Source organism: Erpetoichthys calabaricus, chromosome 3, assembly GCF_900747795.2.
Source record: "Erpetoichthys calabaricus chromosome 3, fErpCal1.3, whole genome shotgun sequence".
In the NCBI taxonomy this organism is placed as follows: domain Eukaryota; kingdom Metazoa; phylum Chordata; class Cladistia; order Polypteriformes; family Polypteridae; genus Erpetoichthys; species Erpetoichthys calabaricus.
The window spans coordinates 240,493,416-240,513,415 of NC_041396.2; the positions used below are offsets into that span (position 1 = coordinate 240,493,416).

Sequence of the window (20,000 nt, forward strand, 5' to 3'; positions counted from 1 at the left end):
GTGCCCGAAATAAAAAAGAAATCACATATCAAAGTCGCTGTGAAAAGGCGAGTTGTAGCCCACCGTCTGAGTGTCATATGAAAACGTATTAGGGTACAAACAAAAAACATAGGCACACAGTGGGAAAAAAGCACGAAATGTCAACTTTAATCTCGAAATTTCTTAAAATCGTTTATTTTACTAGTTTCTCAAGTAGCATGTTAAATGCTTTTTTCTGTGTTTGATCTTCTATGTGCTCTATGTGTGTGAATCACTACGTGCTTCCGTTCTTTCTCTTTCTCCGACAGGACACAGAATGCATTACATTCGAGATATTACAGCTCTCTGAATAATTAAAATACTGAGATGTATACGTGATATCATTTTCATGATGATAGGAATGAAAGCATGTTATTAAACATGGGAACACGGTGGCGCAGTGATTGTTCATATCTCACGCAAGAGGCTTGTTGCACCATGTGTGACCTTCGATGAAATAATTTATTACAGAAGTACTGTCTCTTTCAAACGTACTAACCTCCAATTCCTGTCCATACTTTTCTTTCTCCAATCGCCACACAATCAGCTCTGTAACAGACGTGAAGCCATTTGTAAGCTTAGAACGCCGATTCTTCAAAACTTTTAAGGAACATTGAAATATCTTCGTAGTACATGTTTAATTATTCTATTCGTCTATCCTTCCAGTGTCGCGTCAGCACCAGCAAGAATACAGCGCAAGGCAGGAGCTATCCGTGAACTAGCTAGCGCTGCGGCACCGTGTCCTCACATGTTTAATTATTAGCAATACAGATTATTTAAATGAAGTTAAAGTTTTATCTGTATACTATAAGCAACATATTTTGCTGCATTTCATCTTAAAAATGATATTGTCATCATACGCGCTTTATAAAGTAGCGCAGGTTGTGCAATATTATAACTGTAGTGCAAGTTTACAGTGGGGTGATTGAGTGCGTTTATAGTTCTTGGGATGAAACTGTTTCTGAAACGCGAGGTCCGTACAGGAAAGGGTTTGACGCTTTTTGCCGTGGTTGAGGTAGTGTGTACTTGAAACTGTATACCGATAATTCTCTTTCCGATCATCTGCTGCTGTGATTCACACACAGATACAGTGATATAAATACTCCGAGTGGTGCAGTGAGAGTAATATGGAAAAAAATGATCCGTAGTGGCAACCCTTAACGGGAACAGCAAAAAGAAGAACAAGATGCAGTGAGCGTAACAACGCTAAAGCAGTTCTGGTACTTGGAATACTATGGCTATTCCCTGGCCCATTATATTGCAGCAGGTTAATTACAATCAGATGTATTACACTAATAAACAATATGCAGTTAATTTCAGTATATTTATAAAGCCGCGTCAGGAATGTGGAGCTAAGAAAGAAAGGATGAGCACACAGAAACAGTAGTTTGACCATTCTGTGGACCATTATATTGTTACAGGTTAATTACAATCAGATGCATTAAATTTATGAACGATATGCGGTTAATTTCAGTGTATTTGATAAAGCCGCCGCCGTCGATGTGGATCTAAGAAAGGGTAACCACACAGGAACAGTAGCACTGCTTTGACACTGGGTGCCGCCAGTCTGCAAAACCGGGCGGATAAATTGCGTACGCCAAGGAATGAGTTACCGTGGAAATGTGCGTGGCTTTACGCCAAGTTTAGGTTTTATACATCGCGATTTGAGCGTGGAAAGGTTCGTACGCAACATTTCTGTGCGTACGCACCGTTTATACATGAGGCCCCTGCAGTTGTAGACCCGCAGTTTTAGACCCGGAAGTGACGTTACCATTTCTAGGCAAGCCGAAAACAACACCTCCATTTATCGAACACAAGTCTTGGTTTTTAGCACGAGCGCAGCATTTTCGAGCACAAACAAAATATGACAGAAAACAGCACGGTATTGTTGTTATTATTATTATTCCTGTTATTCTTAACTATAATTATAAAACTGTACATTTTGCAAAACGTTTTTCAAAACAGTTTAAAAAGTTAACGTTACATTTACATGTATGTAATCTTTGGCAGGCGAGTTAATTGTTAATGACTGCAACACTGGTTACGGTGGTTTGCCTCATAAAAACTGGGGAAATCAACACTTAATGTTGCATTGTCAGCAAAATACGATAAAAATGCATTTTGCCCAAAGTTCAGTCTATGTTCTTGATGAACGGAAAATTCCCAGTATTTTAAGACGATATTTAACTTAAATTAAGATCTTTTAAGTTCCGTTTTATTGTGTGTTATATATTTTATAAATTGTATTCATCCAGCCATCCATCCATTCATTTCCTAACGAATGTTAACGTAGTGTTTATTTAACTTTTAATTCTTTTCTTTTTTGGGGGGTGGGCGCGACTTTTTTAAATGAAAATGAAACAATAAACATATTCCTGTTCGGTTAAGAAGTGAACATTAAGTCTTTAAATGAGAAAGTAATCTAGGGATAAGCTTCAAAATTCTACACCACTTTATAATAAATTATGTTTTCTTATTTAGCCAGTGAAGTAGTGTCAAATGATGTTGTTTTTAAGAAAGCTGTGAAATTAAAACCCTTTGCCCAAATTGAATGTTCAGAATTTGGTGCATTAGTTAACAAGTCTAAATCTTCCTTCATTTTTTTACTACATTTGTGAAAGATCTTTTACTTTCTCTCTGGTAAGCCACATTTAAGTATTATAAATTAGTTTTTAAATCTTGGATATGTATCTACATTATTTATACTGGCTAATAACCTCTTCTTAAGGTAAAAAAAATCTTTTTAACTGTGATCTATCAAATTATAGACCAATTTTCTAATCTTTCTTGTATTTCTAAAATTTAGAGAAAGGTGTAGGTAAGCGGTTCTCTATATTTTTGCAAATAAAAGTAATCTCTTGTAACATTTTTACCCAGGTACTGCATTAGTCAAAGTATTCAATGATTTGCAATCCACTGACCATGGTTGCATTTTTAGGCCCATAGTATAGCATCTACAGTAAGTGCCACATTTGATACTATAGACCATGATATTCATCTGATCAACTACATGAACCATCTCAGTGTTCTAAAATAGAGGTTTACCTAGTAGAAAGTAGATTCCTTGAAATTTTCATTTGTTGAAATCTAACAAAACAGAAGTGCTAGTCATTGGTTCGAAAGCTGCCTCTATCACTCAAGATACACTAATTCTAAACTTGGGTATATCTACAGTGAAAATTATGATCTTTCATTTGATACACATACTAAATATGTATCTAGAGTAGCCTTCATTTTACTTAAGAAATATTGCAAAACTTAGACTATGTTAGCATTCCATGATGCTAAATAACTTATCTGTGCTTTTATTACTTCTACATGGATCACCGTAAGGCTTTGTGGCTGATAACAGACTTAATTTAATTCAAAACACAGTGGCTGAAGAGCTTACAAGAGCCAGGAAATATGCACAGTATATATCACCCCTGTTTTGCTTTCTTTACATTTTCTTTCTGCAAATTTTGTATTTCGTATTGAATTATTAGGTACTGGTGATCACCTGTATCACTTTGCATAGTTAAGGATCTCAATATTTGAGTTACCTTTTAATTCCTTACAATCACTCTTACAGGAAGTGGGATATCTTGTTGTCTCTAGAATAAAAAAAGCTGTAGCTGGAAATAAAAGAGTAGTTTGTACAGCACACTGTTTTAGGAACAACCCTCCCAAAGTGCTATGAGATTCCGACAGTCTGTCAGCCTTCAAATCTAGGAGAAAAATATATTTGTTTAGTCAGTCCAATAAGTAAAATTTACAATGAATCTACATTCCTATTTGTCCTTTGTCTTTTCTTTTGAAACTTACTATATTATTTTTAACTTGTGTAAAACAAAACAGACCATTTTTTATTTTGTTCAATAATAATCTGGTACAGACACCAAGATTTTTGTCTCCGGGTTTATGGCCTGGAAATATTTAAAGCTGCTTTGTGACAATACTAATTGTAAAATGCACAAAATAATTCAAATTTGAATGCTTGATTAAAACTGTTATTTAGTATTGTGATTACTGTAGATACAGAATTTAAACTTGCTAAAGCCATCCTGCTTTTTTGTCATTTTTATAGAAACACATAACTATTCAACTGGGAGAGTCAGTACCACTGCTGACTCAATGCAACAGATGTTGCACCTTGTTCCATTGTCCTTTTTGTAGTGGTAATGTTTTTAAGCCGTCCAAACTGGAAAAACTAAAAAAACAATTGAAGAGTCATTTCAAGAAGGCAGTTCTCCATGAAGGTAAGTTCATTTGAGAGTTTATTTTTAATTTATGTGCAGTACTGGTACATATACTTTTAACTCGGTATTTATACTGTTATACATTTTAGGTTTTGCCATCCACAGATGTGGTTTAGACTGCAGGCCATCACAGCATTATCACTGCCCCTACTGCCAGACTACAATATTTAGGAGAAGTGACTTTGAAAATCACTTGCTTGTTTGTAAATGCAAACAGAATGCGTTTTCAACTACCAAAGCACCATCTTCAACCCTGGAAACCAGACCAATTACCAATGTAACAATGACTGTTCCACCAACCCTGAAAACTCCACCAAGTGCCAGTGGCACAATGACTGCTCTCCCAACCCTGGAAACTCCACCAAGTGCCATTGGCACAATGACTGTTCCCCCAGCCCTGGAAACTCCATCAATTGCCACTGCCTCAGTTACTGTTCCACCAGCCTTGGAGACTCCACCAACTGCCTGTGCCACAATGGCCGTTCCACCCATAACCATAGTTTACACAGGAAAGGTTCGTTTGCGTGCAGTGGTCAGAATGAGGTGCCCAATTTGCAATGTTCAAATTAATAAGTGGAACTTGAAAAAACATATTGACCGCAAACACACAGAGCAAAAAACACTAGACATCAATGCTAGATGCCATCTTACCAGTCAATGCATTGATGGGAAAAATGGCATTTTTGCTGTTATGAAGACATTTAAAGGGCATAGCATACCACTTCATGTACAGTGTAAAACATGGGGGGAAATTCACACTGTGCTATGTGAATCCAATGAATGCCAGATCAATATGGAAGTAGCACAAAGGAGTGGTCTTGTATCTTATCACTGCAAACACATCAGGTCAGTTAGCTACTGTACTTCCTTGGCCAAGACCATTTTGCTGTCTGAGAAAGTATTGTCGGAGATGGTGAGCGCAAAGTGGTTTAGTGAAGAAAAGAAGAAGACCTGCCTTGCTCGACAGCAGCTTGCGAACACCAACAGGGTTCCACTGTCAGTTATCACGACAATTGGAATACCACAAACAAAAAAATGCATTTCTGTCTATGAACCATCTATGTCCTATTACAGCCGCTTGGGACGTGTCATTGTTGTTTATGATGCAAAGTTAAACACCTGGCACTGTCCATGCACCAGATTAAGGCGATCTTGCATTCACAAATATATTGCCAAATGGCACTTGTTTGAGACCCACCATGAACTTTTCAGGACCGTCATTAGTACAGAGGAAGCACTGCAAGCAAATGAGCAACTCTGTTCTTTTGAAGAAAGGAATGTGAGAGATGATCATTCTGTTTATCCTCCAAAAGGTGTGGGACTAGAGAGTATAGTGACTTATATTTTGTGGAACAAGAAGATACCTGCTGCCCTGCCAAAGAATTTGCATGTACCAACAGCTTACATGCACTATCCAAAGAACCTTTTTCCGGAAGAAACAATGTGCCAGAGATGCCCCAGCATTGTCCCACTTAGTGACCCTATGCTGATTACACGAAAGGCAAAAATACTGACCAACTGGTGCATTATTGAAGGCAAGTATCAAGTCCTAATCCTTGTATAATATTTTGACAAATTTTGTCTATCCTAATTTTTTTTTATCTTTTAGTTATTTCCACTTACTGCAAGCAGTGCCCACAGTGTGGAATGTTCTATCGCTACCAAAAGTGGAAAGACCACCTCCACAATTTTAACGATTACATTATTCTTGACTTGGCATTATGCCTGACCTTGAAAAACCTTCTCCAGGTAACCTTGTCTTTTTGTAGTTCTGAATCTTACAAAGTAACCAAAACCTGGGTACCAGTTTTATAGTTGCTTTGATTGTTTAGCTGATTTTCACTTTAAAAGATAAGTGACATGTTTTGCCATGTGTAACCCTTAATTCATGATATTGTTGCAACATGTAATGAAAGATACATATGAAGTGTGTAAATCAATTATAGAGCGAGGGGTCATTTTCAATTTCCTGTTTTAGGTCCATACTGCAGTGAGCAGAGCTGTTGAATATTTACAGCTCACAGCAGGTGTGCAGTTTCCACCATCGGACACAGTGCTGCATGCCTATTTACATTTTGAGGCCCTGATGGATCATGAGTATAAGTACTCGTGTGTCACTTGTGGTGATCATCCCCCAGTGGTGGTAATGGATTTGCACAAAAAAGGTGTTTTCAAGATATCAGGTATTTATGTTTCAATGTTAATTCACAGCACAATCACTTTACCACACCTAAGCCATTATTGACTTGTCAAAATAAAACATAAATCCTTTATTTTTAGTAAATGATATAAAAAAACCACCAGAGAATTTCAGAGGATAGGTTGATTTGGAAACTTTTTGGGAGGCATTGTCCAAGGAGATGATTTGTCGTGGATTTGTTTTCAGTAAGTATGTTGTCTTGGCCATTTCATTACAAATACTAGACTACACATGGCACCTGTTTGCTCTCCTACCTGTTGATTATCTGTAATACTTTTGATTTAGGTGGAAGATGTAATCCTTTTGCAGTACCACCAAGTTTTCACTTTTGGGCTCCTTGGATAGGCAGGAGGACTCGGTGCTCAAATGTTGTGGTGAACACTGAATTTGAAAAGATTCATTCTCCAAAGTCTTTGTCTGAGGCTGCTGAAATTTTGGTTTCAGAAGACAGGCTTATAGATGAACTTTTCAAGCAGAAGGTTTTTTTTTTTTTTGAGTACTGAAAAATAATTCCATTTTTTAATCTCCCAGGTTACACACTAATAAACTGTCTTTGATAGGTTGAAGTGATAAGAAAATTGTGTAAAGAGTGTGGACTGGATTCCAGTGGATCACGTAGTGACCTGCTACTTAGACTATCAAATGAAATGAAGTCTAGGCAAATGTATGACAAAATATTTCAAAAAATTTGGGCAGTCTCTGGTAAGTATTACACCTAGTGTAGTCTTTTATTTATTTCTTGCATTGAACAGAATAAATTAACTTTGAAAAAACTTTAGCTAAGTTAATGTGTACTGTAGTATATTTTATTATTGGGTATTATTTTGAAAAACATGTAGTATATTATTGAGTATTATTTTGAAAATGTAACAATCTAAATGACTTCTTTCTGTTAGGTGGATGGGCAGTAATCATGTATCCATGTGGGATTGTTTACAGCCTTAAATGTAATCTGCGAGCTGAAAGCCCTCATGACTTTGCTGATTTGCTGCTGTCATGGAAACACATGCCGAATGTGGTAATTTATGACTTTGCCAGGGGTCTTGCCACACATACTAATCTCAGGGTACCAGAAAAGCTGCCCTTCTCTCCATTTGAAGGACGTTTAGCTGAACCTACTGAAAGCAGCCTAGCACTGGCCACATGCGGAAAGCTGAAAGTGTCCCTACCTTGGCTGAACACTAAAAAGGTAATGGCAGATCCAGATGGTCATCCCACAACGGGTTCTTCTGATCATTATGCACTGTATGATAGATTTCATGAGAGCAATACCAAAGACCGTAGGGATATCCTGAGGAAACTCACCTTGGTACCACAGCTGGCTGGGAGGGTGAATAGTCAGGTTGCTGAACAACTGTTTGCTAAGATGAGGAAAAACAACTACTTCTTGAATATGACAATGCCATCAACCCATCTCTTTCAAATGAGGAACATAATTCATCACTACAATCAAAACAGGAACAACAACATTTTAAACAGGCTAAAGAAGACTTTTGGGTCTGAAATGGTGATGAATGTTCATGGACTGGCCATGTTCGGTAATATTGTTTTTGACATCTTTTTTTCAACATGTAAAACTATTGTGAAATTTAAATTTATTTTTATTTGTTTAAAAGACAGGATTTGAATGCTTATACTGTCTAGTTTACTTACATGTTCATTTTCACGTTGATATATGTATTGAAACAGGAAATCCAGATGTGCATCCAGAGGAAACAAATCCTGATATGGACAGGACCTCTTCCCTTGCTAACATTGCAACAGTTGCAAGAGGTGTGTTTTTGCTACTTATTGCAAGATGTAAGTTTATGTCTTCTGATTCACACTCTAATATCTTTTTTTTGTTTGTTTGCTTTTTGATTATTGAAACCAAATCAGAGGAGAACCCTGCTCTGATAAATGTTAAGACTGCCTCAACTAAAGGTAAGTGTTTCTACAAAATGTAATGTAACTTTAAAAAAGGTATTTTGCATTAAAATGAATTTTCCAATTGTCCGTCACAACAGAATACCCAATTATGTATCAGATTCAAGACCTGTCTGCCAGTAGAACTTGCTGGGATTGTCAGCCAAGCAATGAACAAATAAAAATGGTATGTTGTACTACACAGATTATTAATTCAGTACTTTGTTTAATGCAGTTATACTTAATCTTTTTTGTGTCATTATATACTTCTGTTGGTCTTTAAGCTTGATTGGATTTTGGGCAAGAATGACCCAGAAGAGAAAGTGGCTGAAGTTGGGAACATTACTCTCCAGAGAAAGGACTTCTGGACTTTGGGTCACAATGAAGAGCTAGAGGCAACAGTAAGTGTACACTATAAACAAAGGTTATGGAAATGTTTTTGTATGTACAGTATGTGTAACACCAGTATGTTACTTTTACAACTATTCTAGATTGCAAATAGCTGCCTGCAAGCAATCACATTGGTGGCTGATGTACAGGTGGGTTGTAGTTAACAAACAGTTACACAGAAACACACCATATTGCTTTTGTTAACTCTGAATTGTGTGGAATTTTGTAGGGGAAGAATGTACTGGCAGTTGATGCATATGTTGTGGTTACGTGGCTACCACCACTTAATCAAGATCCTTTTTTATCATTTCCAGTAAGTTAACAAAAACATTCTGCATCAATTAACAATAAAGCATGAGCAAATAACTTGTCAAGATCATTAATTTCATTTTTTAAATGACTTCCAGAATAATATTGCGCTCAAGGATTATCTGCTTTTTCCTGCTTGGAAGCCTGGTCATTGGATGCTATGTGTATGTATTAGCTTCTTCATGTATTGTGTAATTAAGTTTGTGGAGATTAATGTTTATTCCCCTCTGAAGTGATTATTTCTACATTCAAAAATATTCAAAATGTGTTTCACAGGTCATGAAGCCTAAAGACAGGCAGATGTTCTTTCTTGATTCAGCCATTCCTTATGGATTGGGAGATGGTCGATACTTGACGCTTTTCAGGTTGCTTAAGTTTAATGGTTTGGAACCTGTTCAAGGTTCGCTGTTCAAGGTTCGCTGTTCAAGGTTCAGAGTTTGCATGGAGTTCAAATTTTCGTTCTTTTTTTGTTTTGCATGATGTTAATAGTAGTTCTTAAAGTTTTTGTGTGTGTCTATTAACATTCATATTGTGTATATATACATGTATGTGTGGATTTTGAATGGTATTTATGCATATACAGTATATATAATATGTGAATTCGCAACATACTTGCACAAACTTCATATTTTGTTTAAAAAATTCCTTGACTTTAGCACAGTACTATGCACATATACAGTATATAGTGTACATACTTGTGTGCGTGCGTGCGCAAATTCACCCTGCAATAGATTGATGCTCTGTTCAGTTTGTTCCTGCCTTTCAGCCCATACTTTATAGGATTGTCTCTAGATCACCCAGAACCCTTTTCTGGATAAAGTGGGTTTAGAAGATGGAAACACACACACACACACACACACACACACACACACACACACACACACACACAAAATACATTATCTGTCTATCTCTCTGTCTATCATATATATAATCTCAATCAAAATTAGAGAACATCTTACAATTTCCTAAATTTCAGAGGCACTGCTTGTACCTAATAGAAGCTATCCTAACTGAAATAGAAGGGCAGATTTTAGGTATATTTCATCATTTAAACATATTCAAAGCATAATATAAAAAAAACTTGAATGAGAAATTTGAAGAACTATGGTCACAATTAGAGAATACTTTCAGATACATCATAGATACTGTTGTTACTCTGACACCTGGTGCTAATTTCCCTAATTATCTGACAAGCCCTATATATTTGGCAGCACTGCTAATTACTTTGCAAGATGGCGAGCCAATCAAAGGTGACTGAAACCCTGTGACAGCAGGTTGTCCAAATGAAGGCAAAATGTCTAACCATTCCAGCCATTGCAAGAGAAGCTGTTGTTCCAAGTCTGTGATTTCTAGAATATTTCAGCTTTACAATGACACCAATTATTGAAAATTGTAACCCTCCAAAAATTTTAGTTGTAATCTTATTTTCTACTACAATGGATACTGTTGTCTATTTTGTCGGGAACGCACTGATCAAAATCAAAGATTTTTGTTGAAGTGCCTTGATTATTTTGTAAGTAGTACAACAGTGATAATATCCACAGTTACTAATCCTTCAAATTTTGAATAATGAAGATTAACAATATTTAAAAAAAAATAAGTGTTCATAAATGTTCTCTAATTTTGATCCCCAATTTGTGTGTACATGTAATATTTAAAACAATGAGGTTGATCTGCGATGGGTTGGCATCCTGCCCGGGACTGGTTCCTGCCTTGTGCCCTGTGTTGGCTGGGATTGGCTCCAGCAGACCCTCGTGACCCTGTGTTCGGATTCAGCGGGTTGGAAAATGGATGGATGGATGAGGTTGATATTAATTACGTTTTAAGTTTCTAAGCATTGCAATTTTTTTTTAATTAATTCAAGTGTATATTCTAAATATTTAAGTTATTCACATGCAAAATGCAGTCACACTAATACTGATAAACAACACATGCCTACTTTAAGAAGTTGTGCTTGTACTCTGGTTACATCAAGATTTTCTTACTCTACCTAATTATCGGCACATATTGGATATTTACATTTGTATGTGTAAGACATTTGTTTATTTTTGTTACAGTAACATGACAAAACAAATATCTTCAGGCACATGGACACTAATTAAAAACAAGGTTAGTTTATAGGGATGTCATTGAGGGGACTACAAGTAATGGACATTCTTTTGTAACTTGCAGTAGGTGATATGATTCCATTTCATTTTCAGAATCTTCCACAGCAGTTGGTTGGGTCAGTGGATTGTGGAGTATTCATGTTGATGGTGAGAAAATCAAAGAAACTTATTTTTTAGGTTGGGAATACTTTAGAACCACTATAAATAAATTGCAATAAGGAGAGTGTGCACAGTACTGCATGCAAATAGATTAAATATTGATTTGAAATAATTCTTTTGTGTGCTCCACAGTATGCTCTGCACCTTGTCTTGGATGCGCCATTTGACTTCACAGCTGTAAGCTTTCACTTATGTCTCTGATTATTTGTTAATATCTGTTACTGGTTTTAATGTTCTTTGTTTTTTCCCTCTGCATGGCAGTGTGATTTACCCTTGATCAGGAGGTGCTAGTGCTTTATTCTATTGGAGAATTTTGCTGTTGGAAGGTATCTCTCTCTTTCTCTCTCTCCCCCTCTCTCTCTCTGTGCAGCTAACGTGTGAATATTTCTTACAGGACAAAGGCGTTCACTTAAGGGGCACTGGAGAGTGCCCAGAGCAATGAGGAGGTATATATGTAATATCTAATATTATTTAAATAGGCATGTAGAAATACATGTTTTGTTTAATTCTCTTTGTGGTCTTTATCTAAAGGAACCACTAATAAAAAAGGACCTCCACACTGCAGTAAAATGGTTGCGCCAACATAGACAGTTGTTCAGAGGTGCCGTGTCTGAGCCTCAATTCCTGGAGATGGAGGAGTAGGACCAAAACCGAGCTCTCCAGGACATCATTGATGCAGTCGAAACAGAAGATTTGATTTTGGCAAAAGAACCCTTTGTATTTATTTTTCAGTTTAGGGAAGATATGGAACTTTTCACTCAGGAATGTCGGGATAAAATGAAACTTAAAATAAACTGCATATTTAATGAATCATTATAATTATTGTCTGTTGCTACATTGATTGTTACTTGTATTTTATTGTGCATTAATACTCTGTTGATTTCAGTTTATAATACTTTGATTTTTCTGTTTTCCTTTGATGGTGGGTAGTTTTTGAAAATAAACAATTTAACTGCAAGTCTTTTTTTGGGTCTGCTGCTCATTTTGAAATATCGATATTATTATTTCTTCTTACTTATGTTAGTATTTTTAAAGCCCACTTAGTGCTATCTAAAGGCTCTTTTAAAATAATTTTTAAAAATATTTCATCACAGAACAAACACAAAAATTAGTAACAATGTCTCCTTTTGGAAATAATGTAGTGTTTTTTTTTTTTGACGGTTTCCTTGGAGGACAGAACATAATTTTGGTACAGCAGTGAAAGATTTGAGGTCTTGGACATTATGAAGATGCTGCTGTGCAATAATGTAATATTGTGGTTTTATAAGTCACTACACACATTACTGAAGTACACTCAATGATAGTTTAGATAGCCTCACACTTCAGTCCTTCACAAATACAGTAGTTTGCAAACATCGTATTTTAATTTCTCTTTGAGAAGCATGAAAGATAATTGTGTTGAATCTCAATTTATGATTACATTTTTTCTACGTATGTACTATTGAGGGACTTTTTTTTTTTTAATCAGATGGCCACTTTATTTTAACAAGCAATGTAAATAACCTGTTTAATCTTCAACCTCAGATCACATTCTGTGTGTTTATCAAGCAGAACTTATTTTCATTTTCTACACAATACTGTAATAACTGTACAATTCACACAGTGAGACACACAAACACACTCACTATGCACACACACTACAGGTACCGTCATTGGTTCCTCTGTGGATTGGACTGTTGAATCTTCACAATGGCTGTACATGCTGGGGTCTTTGGCACATGTCATCCCAGTAGCATGTGAGGTGTCACCAATCGTTTACTCTGCTCCTTAAGATGGCTCTGTCTCCTTCTCCCTGTTCCAGTCTCGGTTCAAGGTTGTCCAAAAGTATTTTTTCTGAGATGTTCAATATGTTGAAAAAATTGCCTGTGGCCAGCATCTAGCGTAATGTTTTGTCTAAATTCTCCACTCCTCTTTTTGTAGCATTATAATCCATTATCATTTCTGGCCATGGCATCTCCTATCCCTGTGCAGGTCGCATTGTGCACCAAGGATGTGTCATTTGTTTAGACAAACGTGAAGGTCTTCACTGGCCTATTCTGTGTGGCCAGCAGTTGAGATGGGAGCTCTGGCTTATTTGTTCTTATTGTGCTAAATTGTTACCTTCATCTTGAGGAGCTGCTGTCCCAGTTTGTGTAAAAGTTATTGCATATGGCATTGTGGCCATGCAGCTTAAGTCATGTCCAAGATAACCCTCACGCCTTAATTTCTCACAGGATTTCCTCCATCTGACTTCCCTTTGTTAATGAAATGACATCCTCTGCTCTTGTGTATCTCTGTGCTTCCCGTTGAGCAAGTTATTCATAACTTTGGACTGGGTTATCATTTTTATGCAGATGATGTTTAGATCTGTTTCAATGTTAAAAGTGACATTTCATCACAGCTTTCTCAGCTCATAACTTGCCTCAGTGAACTTAAAGTAAAATTAAAAACTGAACAGAGCAAAACTCTTTAAAATGAAATTGCAACATAACTGAACTCCTGCAAAGTGGCACTAAAGTGCAACTTAAGAGAACAAGCAACGCTTCAGCCATTCTGGGTGATGATCTCCTCAGACATTCTTTTACTGCAAAGAATCTCGGTGTCACTTTAATTCCTCCTTTTCTTATTTCACCCATGTAAGCCATATTAAGAAACTTCCACCTGTGTCACCTTTCTTATGTTTGCTCATTCCTGTCCTTTTGTAATGGTGAGAATCTTGTCCCTGCTGTTATCACATCCAGCAATGATTATTGTAAGTCACTGCTGGCAGGTGCCACTTCTAATCGTATATCACAGCTCCAGCGGATTCAAAACTCAACTGCAAGAGTCCTGACACGTACCACCGACAGCGAGCACATCCCAGCCATACTGGGAAAAGCGCTATATAAATGTAATGAATTATTATTATTATTATTATCCTGCTGCACTTTTACTGCTCCCTGTGTCTTACAGGATTGAATATCAAATTCTGTTCTTGACCTGCCCACTAAGGTCCTCTCATTCTGTGCCCCCTACTAACCTGCACTCTGTGGGTGACAGCAGGGCCTTCAGCTGTATATAGCGCCCTGACTGTGGAATGACCTCCCAAAATTAATGACATCAGCTGACTCCATTCATTTGTTTTAACTCATTTGTTTAGGAGGACATTAAACAGACTTGACATTCTGCCCCTTCTTTCAGTTTACCCCCTCTATCTGTCCAGGTACTCAGGGTTTGCATTATCACAAATTATGTTATTTGTTCAAACATTTGTTGTGGTATTATATGTTGTATTTGTCTGGATTATTGTCTTTTATTCTATTTGAATGTTTTGTATATCCTGTATTTATCTTTATTTAGTGGAGATATTTGTAGCCAATGTTATATAGGTCTTGTTGTTCTTTCTGAATGTTGGGCATAGGAAGGGTGCTATATAAATAAATTAGGGTTATTAATTGTATTTTTTTGGTGGCTTATAATAATAAGTGACAAAAACTAGAGCAGTTCTATGTAAGGCAATTAAAATATAGCATAATTCAGTGTATAACATGTATTGCCGTTTTCTTCACATACATGTTTAAAAATATTAGATTGGCTTAAATGTTAATTCTAAATTGGTTTAGAACAATATTGCACGCATGCATAGTACATTTTAAAAAATGTAATCACTTTTTTTATTAACGTTTTACTAAAATCTAACGTGGTGCAAACATTGTAATTATATTGTATATTTCGTTTCATGAATGTAAACGAAAAACTATTTTCAAATAACACAAATCTTAACGATTTTAATTTTAACGATTTTAAATGGTTTCCACAGACCCGAACACAACGTAAATGTTAATAGTGTATTTCACAGAAACGATCTGTATTGTTTAGTTTGATGTATGACACGACGTGATGGCAGAAACCCTCTGAACTTCACAAGGATGTGTATTATTTAGTTTGTTGTACTGTTTTTCCTTCTCAGTTTTATCTTTTAATTTCTGAACGGGTCCTTGACCCGACGTTATTTTCCGGGCTTTGCCGAGACTTGCCGAAACCTTCCGAAAGTAATGTTACGAAGTCAGTCCTGAAACGTCACTTCCGGGTCTACAACTGCGGGTCTGAAACTGCGGTGACGTATGGTGCTGTGGCTCTGCAAGTGGATAGTATTGCACAATTCTCCTCTTCCTTCTGGCCGGCTCTGTCGCGTAATATGCCTCCCGCGCGCTACTCCGCCTTGTCAAAAAGCCTGTGCCGACTTCTCTCTGTGGTTAAAAATTGATTTTCTGCTTCTTTCTCTCTCTCAGACTTCTGGTGCTCTTGGCACGTATTCCTCCGAAAGAGAAGAAATCCTTGGTTGCTTTTAAATGACAAGCGGAGGTGTAAACTCTTTCAAGGAGCACGTTTGAAACACTTTTAAAAGATAAATGTTTGTTTGCAGTGTCTGAATAAAAATTCGAGTTTTCTTCAACTTCCACTGGTCTTCTGTGCAATTTTGTAACCCAAGCGTGACAAGTGGTACCAGGAATGGTTGCACAGATGGATGCGTTAGCACAAGCGGAAGCCGAATACCTTTTCCAAATCGCCCAGAATGTTCCTATCCCATATGATTCGGAAGATGATTTACATTCCGAATGTCCTGCGTCTAGCCTACAGCCTCCGTCTGTCAGAAGAACAGACACCCAACAATATATTCAGCCTCGAAGAGCCTCTCCAATCCCTCAACAGTATGTTCTGCCTCCGCCAGCACCAGCACCTGCGCAAGTTACTAGACGTGTTATTCCTTTGCCTCCACTTCCGGACAATGCTAAGAATGTCCTGTCGAAGATGGGCCCATCTGATGACCCAGAACTATTTCTTTTGGCTTTTGAACAAGTGGCGACTGTGTTAGGATGGGACAAACGTCATTGGGCTGTTATCATCACCCCGTTTTTGTCTGGTGATGCACTACTTTCTTTACGAAATATACCTAACGACAAACTTGGCGATTATGATTTTTTGAAAGATCAGCATGTTTTGAAGAAAGCCACGACGTTTTTGTCAAAAGGTTTTGCACTTTACAACTGGAGGTTGGATATGGACAGGTCTGTTCGTGCACAGATACAAGATTTGATTCTTAAAGTGCAATGCTGGTTTGAGGGAGATAAGGTTGAGCGCATCGTCGAAAAAGTTGTTATGAACATAGTGCTGTATGGAATACCTGCACCCATCCGAGATGAATTTCTTCGTCACAATCTTGAATCTCTAGATATTATTTCACAACGTCTAGAAGGCTCCCAGACCGCTTTCAAAACAAGCGGTAGCTTCGGTACTCAGTATCCTGTGTTAAAACCTATAAGGGAATGCCCAGAGTATCCTCGTCAACTTGACCGTGTACGTCGTCATCCTTCAACAACTGATATTCAGATGTCGTCGGCTAGACCACCAGGAAATGCAGTTGCTGCAACCACAAATGAGATGCCTGCTACCAGAGACAGAGGTCGTGGTCGTGGACGTCGCCGATTCGGTGCCAGTGAGCGAAGATGTTTCCGGTGTAATCAGCCTGGTCATTTAGTGAGAGAATGTCGTCTGTCTCCAGCCCGTTCAATGGAAATTGGCATAGCAGAGGTTTGTTGCTCGAATATCCCGGATCCGTCGAAAAACAAGGATGGCTTATTTTTCTCTGTGAAGTTCGGGGGCCGACAGGTGACAGCGTTTTTGGACTCAGGCAGTGACTTTTGTGTTGTCAGACGCGACTGTCTTGACGACAGTTACCATAGTAATATTGAGACTGTTAACATACGCTGTGTACATGGAGATGTTAAGAACTATGAGACATTATTTCTTCCTTTAACTTATAAGAGTCATCACTTTAAAGTGTGGTCTGCTATTTCTGATTCATGCCCTTGGCCTTTGCTGATAGGCAGAAGGAATGCTCTTTTTCCTATATTAATGGCTGAACATCGGTCACTAATCGACTCACCTGTTAAACCCATTCGGGGGGAGGGAGACGGGAAACTGGTGGCAGTAGGGAACAATTTAGGTCCCAATTTAGATATTGAACCAGATCTCTCCAGTGAGTCGGAGGAAAACTCCCTGGAGAATTTCTCAAATTGTCAAGACCCTTGCATGTCCTCTCAAATTGTAAATGTCTCAGAACCTAAACCGAGTTCTAGCGAGCAGCAGGATTTTGTGCGCTTGCAGCGTGCTGATAGCTTGTTGGAGTATGCATTTAACCAGGCTTACACTGCTAGTGACTCCTATTACCAAGACCGATATAATGGGAGCCTAAAGACACCACACTTTCTGGTGAAAGATGGTTGTATTTTCAGAGTGATTTCGGACCATTTATTGGAAGAATTTATTGAGCAATTAGTAGTACCTGAAGCACATAGGGAAATTCTTTTACAGCTGGCTCACTCTCATATCTTGGGAGGACACCTGGAGTCTGATAAAACAAGAGAGCGATTATCGAAGCGATTTTATTGGCTAAATATGGGAAAAGATGTTGAACGGTTCTGCACTTCATGCCCTGACTGCCAAATCATCTCTGCTCATAAGCCTCCCAGGGCTCCCCTTTGCCCTATGCCTATTTTGGATGTCCCCTTTCAGAGGGTGGGTTTAGATATTGTAGGACCTTTGCCTAAAACTAAAAATGGTTTCCAGTATATGCTGGTGTTAGTTGACTATGCAACGCGATATCCAGAAGTAACTGCTTTGAAAAAGGCAAACTCCTCGTCTGTAGCCAAAGCTCTCTCTGTGATGTTCACCCGTATTGGCATTCCTAAGGAAATTTTAACTGATCAAGGCACACTTTTCACTTCTCGTGTGATGAAACAATTATGTAAACAGTTCGCTATTAAGAAATTGTGCACCACCGTTTACCATCCACAAACTAATGGCTTGACTGAACGGTTTAACAAAACCTTAAAACAAATAATCAGAAGAGTTGCTCATAATGATCCCACAACATGGGACACTGTCCTGCCTTTTGTTTTGTTCGCTGTACGAGAATCGCCGCAGGCATCCACTGGTTTGAGTCCCTTCGAGCGGTTATTTGGCAGGCGCCCAAGAGGCATCCTAAATGTTGTTCGAGAAGAATGGATAGGTCATGAAACAACCTCTCTTGGGGAGGGTTTTGCAGAGCGAATAGTTTCCTTACAAGAAAGAATTTCCAGACTTTCTTCTATTGCTGTAGAGCATCAACAACGAGAACAGGAAACACAAAAACGTCTATACGATAGACGCAGTCAGCTTCGTGAATTCAAACCAGGCGATCGTGTTTTAGTATTAATACCGTCTGACCCACATAAATTCCTAGCTAAATGGCAAGGCCCAGCAGTTATCGAAGAGCGTATGGGACCAGTAAATTACAAGGTTAGAATTCCTGGTCGACGAAAACCATTTCAAATTTTGCACATTAATCTCTTAAAGAAATGGCAGGACAGACAACAGGTTCACAATACCTTGACTGCTGTTTCTCAGACTGATGTTGTCATTGGCAACGATTTGACTGATCCACAAAAGATTATTAAACTTAATAGAACAGAACACTGATGTTTTTTCAGACTTACCAGGCGTCACTAATTTGGCAGAACATAAAATCACAACTGAAGCCGGTATTCGGGTGCAGATGCGTCCATTTCGAATTCCGGAATCACAAAGGAATATTGTGCACGAAGAAGTCAAGAAGATGCTGGAATTGGGTGTGATTCGTGAAAGCAAAAGTGACTGGTGCTCTCCGGTCGTGTTAGTCCCCAAGCCGGACGGTTCGGTTCGTTTTTGTATTGATTTTAGGCGCTTGAATAAGGTGTCTAAATTCGATGCTTACCCAATGCTCCGGGTAGACGAGCTCTTGGAAAAACTGGGTCAGGCGACCTATATTTCCACACTAGATCTGACAAAAGGTTATTGGCAGGTGCCTCTTGAGGCTAATAGTTGTGAGAAAACAGCATTTACGACTCCTGATGGACTTTATGAATTTACAAGACTCCCGTTTGGTCTTCATGGAGCCCCTTTAACTTTTCAGCGAATGATGGATCAAATACTACGCCCACATTCTGAATATTCTGGGGCGTAGCTTGATGATGTGGTGATTTTCAGCAATGATTGGCATTCACATTTACAATGCCTACAAGCTGTACTTGATAGCCTGAAACAAGCTGGATTAACTGATAACCCTAATAAATATAAACTAGGTATGTCTGAGACTCATCTAGGTTACTCGATGGGCAGGGGTTTACTTCGTCCACAACTAAGGAAAATAGAGGAGGTGCTTGCTTACCCACATCCTAAAATGCAAAAACAGGAGCGCGCTTTCCTCGGACTAGCTGGTTACTACAGAAGATTCATCCCTGACTTTGCAAATAGAGCTGCTCCCCTTTCAGAGCTTACTAAAGGAAGAAAAAACCGCCCTATTATATGGACAGAACTTTGCGAACGTTCCTTTTCAGATTTAAAAAAAGCCTTGTCATCTTATCCAGTGCTACGAAATCCTGATTTCTCTAAAGATTTTATTCTACAAACAGATACTAGTGCAAATTTGAGTAGGAGCGGTCCTTTCCCAGGTATTTGAGGGTGAAGAACACCCTATCACGTACTTGAATAGGAAATTACTCCCAAGAGAACGCAATTATTCAACTATTGAAAAAGAATGTTTAGCAATTAAATGGGCTACAGAAGCACTACGCTATTACTTATGGGGACGGAAGTTCACATTAGTAACTGATCATGCTCCACTTCAATGGTTAT

At 38.1% G+C, this 20,000-nt stretch overlaps 1 protein-coding gene and 1 long non-coding RNA gene across 3 annotated transcripts; both read left to right on the plus strand.

Moving 5' to 3' along the window:
* The first annotated feature begins 1,765 nt into the window (after positions 1-1,765).
* On the plus strand, positions 1,766-9,878 carry LOC127527121 (uncharacterized). The gene is given in 17 exon segments (XM_051924758.1): positions 1,766-1,900; positions 4,085-4,256; positions 4,346-5,791; positions 5,866-6,005; positions 6,235-6,439; positions 6,537-6,641; positions 6,742-6,935; positions 7,017-7,158; positions 7,353-7,994; positions 8,146-8,379; positions 8,463-8,548; positions 8,646-8,762; positions 8,853-8,900; positions 8,981-9,064; positions 9,159-9,224; positions 9,337-9,488; positions 9,827-9,878. Coding segments are annotated over 17 exon segments (3,903 nt in total). The 5' UTR covers positions 1,766-1,882.
* A 230-nt stretch (positions 9,879-10,108) lies between these two features.
* On the plus strand, positions 10,109-12,285 carry LOC127526962 (uncharacterized). Of its 2 annotated transcripts, XR_007934328.1 has the most exons (4): positions 10,109-10,727; positions 10,865-11,169; positions 11,262-11,315; positions 11,460-11,715. It is a non-coding gene; the product is annotated as an uncharacterized LOC127526962 (long non-coding RNA). The 2 variants fall into 2 exon arrangements; XR_007934327.1 differs by lacking the exons at positions 10,109-10,727; positions 10,865-11,169 and adding an exon at positions 11,722-12,285 and having other exon boundaries at positions 11,176-11,315; positions 11,460-11,653.
* The last annotated feature ends 7,715 nt before the right edge of the window (positions 12,286-20,000 follow it).